The sequence below is a fragment of the Hyalella azteca genome, unplaced genomic scaffold (genome assembly GCF_000764305.2).
Source record: "Hyalella azteca isolate HAZT.00-mixed unplaced genomic scaffold, Hazt_2.0.2 contig16958, whole genome shotgun sequence".
In the NCBI taxonomy this organism is placed as follows: domain Eukaryota; kingdom Metazoa; phylum Arthropoda; class Malacostraca; order Amphipoda; family Hyalellidae; genus Hyalella; species Hyalella azteca.
In genome coordinates this window covers 2,589-7,856 of record NW_025946762.1, presented here as the reverse complement: position 1 = coordinate 7,856, position 5,268 = coordinate 2,589, and the positions used below count along the sequence as shown (strand labels likewise).

Genomic DNA, 5,268 nt, shown 5'->3' with positions numbered 1-5,268 from the left:
AACGGAAAATAAATAACTAAGACATGAAATTATTGCTAGCAAACGGACTATCTACTTACTATTTCAAGAGAAAAGGAGCTAAAAGCAGCATTCAGACTAGACTTCTGTTTTAATATATACAGGGATTCTAAAATTCGTAGATCACTAACACCGGATGCGGAATCTAGAATTTTGAAATCACTATCAGATACAGAGGTGTTGCACTGCTTGGCATGAACACGTACAGCAGAATGAGGTGGATGTGCAAGTAGGTTCCCTGTTCTATACTAACTCCAACCCTTATGCTCAGCCAGCCTAGTATAGAAATTGCGTGCCGTCATACCGACGTACGCTGATGCGCATCTCCTGCCCTTATGCTCAGCCAGCCTAGTATAGAAATTGCGTGCCGTCATACCAACGTACGCTGATGCATATTGCGCACAACTATATCTGTAAACTAGTGACTATCGCATAAGAACAGGTAGGGTATCCTTATACCTGAAAAACGAGCCGATTCTAAAATTGTTAACCAGCAACACATGAAGATTTACATCCGGAAGATATTTAGCAAATAGAACTTTTAATTCCTTTGACATAGTCTCAGATGCGGGTCCAAAGTAGGGAAAAGAACAGTAAACAACCTTCCTATTGTCACACTTGGGAACGACTGCAGTAGGTACCTATATTGCTTGGACATGAACTTTTTAATTTGGGTGAACACCAGGTGCAATGGAAAGCCATTTTGTGAAAAGATATTGCACAACAATTCAAATTCAGAGTGAATGGCTGGGAAAGTAGAACAAATGCAAAAACCGTGGTTTATCAATGTTTGGACCCCATTTAATTTGAAACAAAAGGAGCAGACGCTAAAAACATTTTCTCTTATAAAGATATGGTGAATTTTTGTGGTATTTTCTTTGCTTTTAAATTCCTTGAAACTGAAGATATGCTATCTTTTTCAGCATTCCATCAAGTCATCTTGACCTGAAATTGGCATCCATGTTGATTGTTGATCAATATCTCTCACCCAGTCACCCTTATTGGTCATAACATACACAAAGTTGGTTAAAATCATTTGCCATTGGACAAATCTATTGTAAATTGTGTGCTATAGAGAAGTTTTGTGGCAACTGGCGACTGTCATCTGTGAACATCCTACCTTGTAACATTTGGGTAAATGAATTTAGCATCCAGCCTAAAGCCTAATTCTTGACCTATCATTTGCTGTGTTGTAGGTATATTGGATGTTAATTTGTTTAGAAGTGTGCTCTTTCAAAATTTACTTTCTAAGTTTTATAGCTTGATGTTCTTTTTAGTCAGAAACTATGGATTTCAAGCTTGTTCTACTTCAAGTCTTCTTCCTCATATTTTTGGCTGTTAGCATCACTGCTGAAGAGAAAGGTGTTAGTTTAGAAGAAGAAAAATATGGAGTTAAATATGCCACACAATGTGAAGGTGAGTAACTATACAAGCAGATACAAAGTACCGTACTACTTTTGACACATGCTGAAACCAGAATTAAATCTGCATCATTTTCTATCTAGTTTGTATAGTATTTCAGTTAATTTGATAAATAGTAATCAGTGTATGGTATTTTTAGTGCAAAAATCATAAATTAACAGTTGAAATCTGCTGATTTTAAGGTATTGTTGAAGTTTTAAATCCAATATATACTCTCATTTTTTTCTCATGTAAAGCTCATTCTGCATGAATCTTTGTTAACACAAAAGTGTATGATTGAAATGCTGTGTGAGAAATATTAGCAGCTGTTTACATTATTAATAAAATTATTCTCCTGAGAGTTTTTTAAATATTCATATTTTGTTCCTCTGCACTGTTAATAGAGGTTGAGAGATTATATTTGAATTGGTTGTTAGGGCACCATTGCCTTGGTTAATTCTTCCTGCCATTTAAGTTGCCTCACCCAAATCCAGTCCTCCCAAATCCTGTCATCCCAAATCCTGTCCTCCCAAATCCTGTCCTCCCAAATCCTGTCATCCCAAATCCTGTCTCTCCCAAATCCTGTTCTCCCAAATCCTGTTCTCCCAAATCCTGTCCTCCCAAATCCTGTCCTCCCAAATCCTGTTCTCCCAAATCCTGTTTTCCCAAATCCTGTTCTCCCAAATCCTGTTCTCCCAAATCCTGTTCTCCCAAATCCTGTTCTCCCAAATCCTGGCATTCCTAATTCCATCACTTAAGATCATGCCATCCAAAATTCAGTTGATAATTTTCAGCTGAAAGACAGAGTTAAAGATTTTTGTTCAACCCATCTTCAGAAGGAAATGTCTCTCTAAGTACAAAACTTAAAATTCAATATAAACTTTAACTTTTTAATTGTAAGTAAAGTTATTTACTTTTTAATTATCAGTTCAACCTCAATATTTGAAGGTTTTGCATTTTAAATTAAAAAAAAAATATTCTTCCAGTTGTTTGGCTTCAAACACAAACAATAACAAAAAGATTTTAAAAAAAAATTTTAGAAAGAAGCTCATTTTTCTGTTCAATTTGTAGTGTTATCTTAGCTGTTGATACTCTGTCAATGGTCAGAGCAATTCATATTTAGTAACTGAAATGTATACAATCAACTTTATTGTTATATTCTTTTCCAAATAATTACTAAGTGTTGAATGTTCGATCCAATCCTTTGGAGCTAATTTCAGTGACTAATCAAAAAATGTATATGTTAGAATGAACTTTTTGTTAATTTTTCTGAACAGCTTTTTGTAATTTTTTATCATTAAAATTATTGAATTTATTTCAGTTTGTAAGCTTGTCACCAAAGAGATTGGAGAGATGCTTGAGAAGACAGACTCGTCTGATGTGATAGAGACTGGCTACAATATTGATTCCAAGAAGAAGAAAACCAAGTACAACAAATCGTGAGTTTCAATTGTTAGAATGTTATTAGGCAGCAGGTAGGTTGAGTAAGGGCTGCCATGTCATATTGTTCAGTAGAAACAATGGGTTAATTTTCATTTTATTTATTTATTTTTATGTAATTTTTATCATATTTTTTTTGTGGTGAACGAAACAAAAATAACACTTAAAAAGTATATAGGTACTAGCCAAATATTATACTTTATTGAGTAATCTTGTGTCGTGTCTATAGTCTAGGCACTGTGGATAAAAATTAAAAACCCTAATTAGCACACAGTGGCTATCACAAATGTTTGAAAAAAGGGATTTGAAGATTATTATGACCGGGAGTTATTAGTAATATTATGACAGGGAGTTGCGGCTGGTGGAAGTGTTGGAGAGCGTATGTGAAGGCATGCAGGACTACCGCGTGCACAAGGAACGTCTCGACTCCACACGCTGGGCCAAGATGATGAGTCAGACCTTCCGTACTCTGCATGGCCTTGTGTGAGTGACGCCTTCCGTTGGAGCCCTGTATTGATCCAGTATCAAGGACTAGAATAATTGATTAACATTGATGTTATGAAAAAATTCCATTCATGTGAGAATTTTTCATGATTACTGAATGCATAATTAATGCACTTCTTCTCATGGTATAACCTACAATAATTTTGCACAAAAGAAACAATGCTCATGATTCATTATCAAATACAGTACTGAGCTGAAGAAATTGCAGATTTTTAATCCAATGAAATTTTTCTGTCACTATAGGTATATGATTAAAGTTTCAGCATATTTGCTAAAATGTTTAGGTCAATTAATTAATAATCTTTTTTTTATAGCAATAAAGGCGTGAAGGTGGAACTGGGCATCCCATTTGAGCTCTGGGACGAGCCTTCAGCTGAAGTGACACACCTCAAGACACAAGTGAGTCATGCTCGGTACACTCTGTGACTCACCTCAAGACACAAGTGAGTCACGCTCGGTACACTCTGTGACACACCTCAAGACACAAGTGAGTCACGCTCAGTACACTCTGTGACACACCTCAAGACACAGGTGAGTCACGCTCAGTACACTCTGTAACACACCTCACGACACAAGTGAGTCACGTTCAGTATACTCTGTGACTCACCTCAAGACACAAGTGAGTCACACTTACACTCTCAAATGTTCTGCCTTGGTCGGGGCCGCCGATAAATGCTGCCCAAATATCGAAGCGAGATATTTGTCGTTTATGAGCTAGATCGTTAAAGTAAGTTTGAGTTTTTCATGAAAACATTCGAGTAAGTAAGAAAATGTCTAGGGAAGTGACTTCAGTCCTCAACTAGGATGATTTAGTATACCTCTGTGCACTTTACTTTCGTGCGAGCGTGTCTCGGGCCTCTAGCCGCCTTGTCTGTTTAATGCCTTGGTTGTTAGTTAAAGTAGACGATATCTCATTATTACAGCAAGCATGAAGACTAAAGGTATTAAAAAAAATAGTGACCGGATCGTTTGTAGTACGACCGTTTGATGAGACAGTAAGCCATTTAATAGAAACCTGTACTAATAACCAATTTAACAGCAACTTTGATTGGCAGTGCGAACAATTCCTGGAGGAGCAGGAGGAGCGCATCAGCTCCTGGTACTTCAGTAAATCAGCTGGTGCTGGCCTGGGGGACCTGCAGCAGAGCCTGTGTCCTGCCATGCTTAGCGACGCTGCCTGCCTCCAGGAGCCCTATGGAGAGACCATCACCCCAGACCAAGCGCCTTCTGAAGACAAGTCGGAGTTATAGTCATTAAAATTAGTCTAGCAGGCGCGGCGTTTCAGCTTGTGGGAGAGGGAAGATGTTGCGGCCAAGTAATGGCTGCGAGGACAATACAAGCTTTAATGATTTGGAAATTGTGATAAATATGCGTTGTATTAATAGAATTGATGTTAAGTCTTAGCTACGGTGATGTTTCTAATTAACTGAAACTAATTAAGTTNTATCTCAATAAATCGTTTGTTCTGGTGTAAATCCTTCCACGAATAATTTTCCCTAATATTTCTGAGAATGACTTCTGCCTCTGAAAAGTAATTTTTTCTTCATAAAATATTTATTTGTTCTAATATCTAGTCTACTCTTCACTTCAAATTATTGTTACATTTTGAAAACAGAATGTTCTAGAGCAATATTTAAGTAAAATATAATTTACCGTGTAAATGGCATCCCATTTTGCCCATCACTTGTTTTCATGTCTGTAAACATCATAAAACATGTACGTCCTTTCAAATCCTGATCCATGGTATTCTAGTGTATCAAAAAATTACCGCGTTAAAAATACTTCATGATTGGATGTGTAGAAGAATATATCACGATTAAATGTCATTCGTTATATGTTGTACCTACATGTTTTTGCAATGATGTAAGGGTGTTCATCGAGTTGTTGGTTTTCTAAAGTATGTGT

The 5,268-nt window shown here is 36.7% G+C and overlaps 1 protein-coding gene across 1 annotated transcript; it reads left to right on the top strand.

The window, feature by feature from the left end:
• The first annotated feature begins 224 nt into the window (after positions 1–224).
• LOC108671121 (protein canopy homolog 4) lies at positions 225–4,800 on the top strand. Its single transcript, XM_018158597.2, has 6 exons — positions 225–247; positions 1,296–1,434; positions 2,741–2,858; positions 3,208–3,342; positions 3,678–3,762; positions 4,419–4,800. Exons 2-6 carry the CDS (start codon positions 1,305–1,307, stop codon positions 4,611–4,613), a joined length of 663 nt encoding a protein of 220 aa, XP_018014086.1. The 5' UTR covers positions 225–247; positions 1,296–1,304; the 3' UTR covers positions 4,614–4,800.
• The last annotated feature ends 468 nt before the right edge of the window (positions 4,801–5,268 follow it).

Coding starts and splice junctions, on each gene's coding strand:
- LOC108671121 (XM_018158597.2), top strand. CDS start 1,305: ATGGATTTCAAGCTTGTTCTACTTCAAGTCTTCTTCCTCATATTTTTG. Junction 3,343..3,677: donor CGTACTCTGCATGGCCTTGT/GTGAGTGACGCC, acceptor TTTTTTTTATAG/CAATAAAGGCGTGAAGGTGG. Junction 3,763..4,418: donor TGACACACCTCAAGACACAA/GTGAGTCATGCT, acceptor TTTGATTGGCAG/TGCGAACAATTCCTGGAGGA.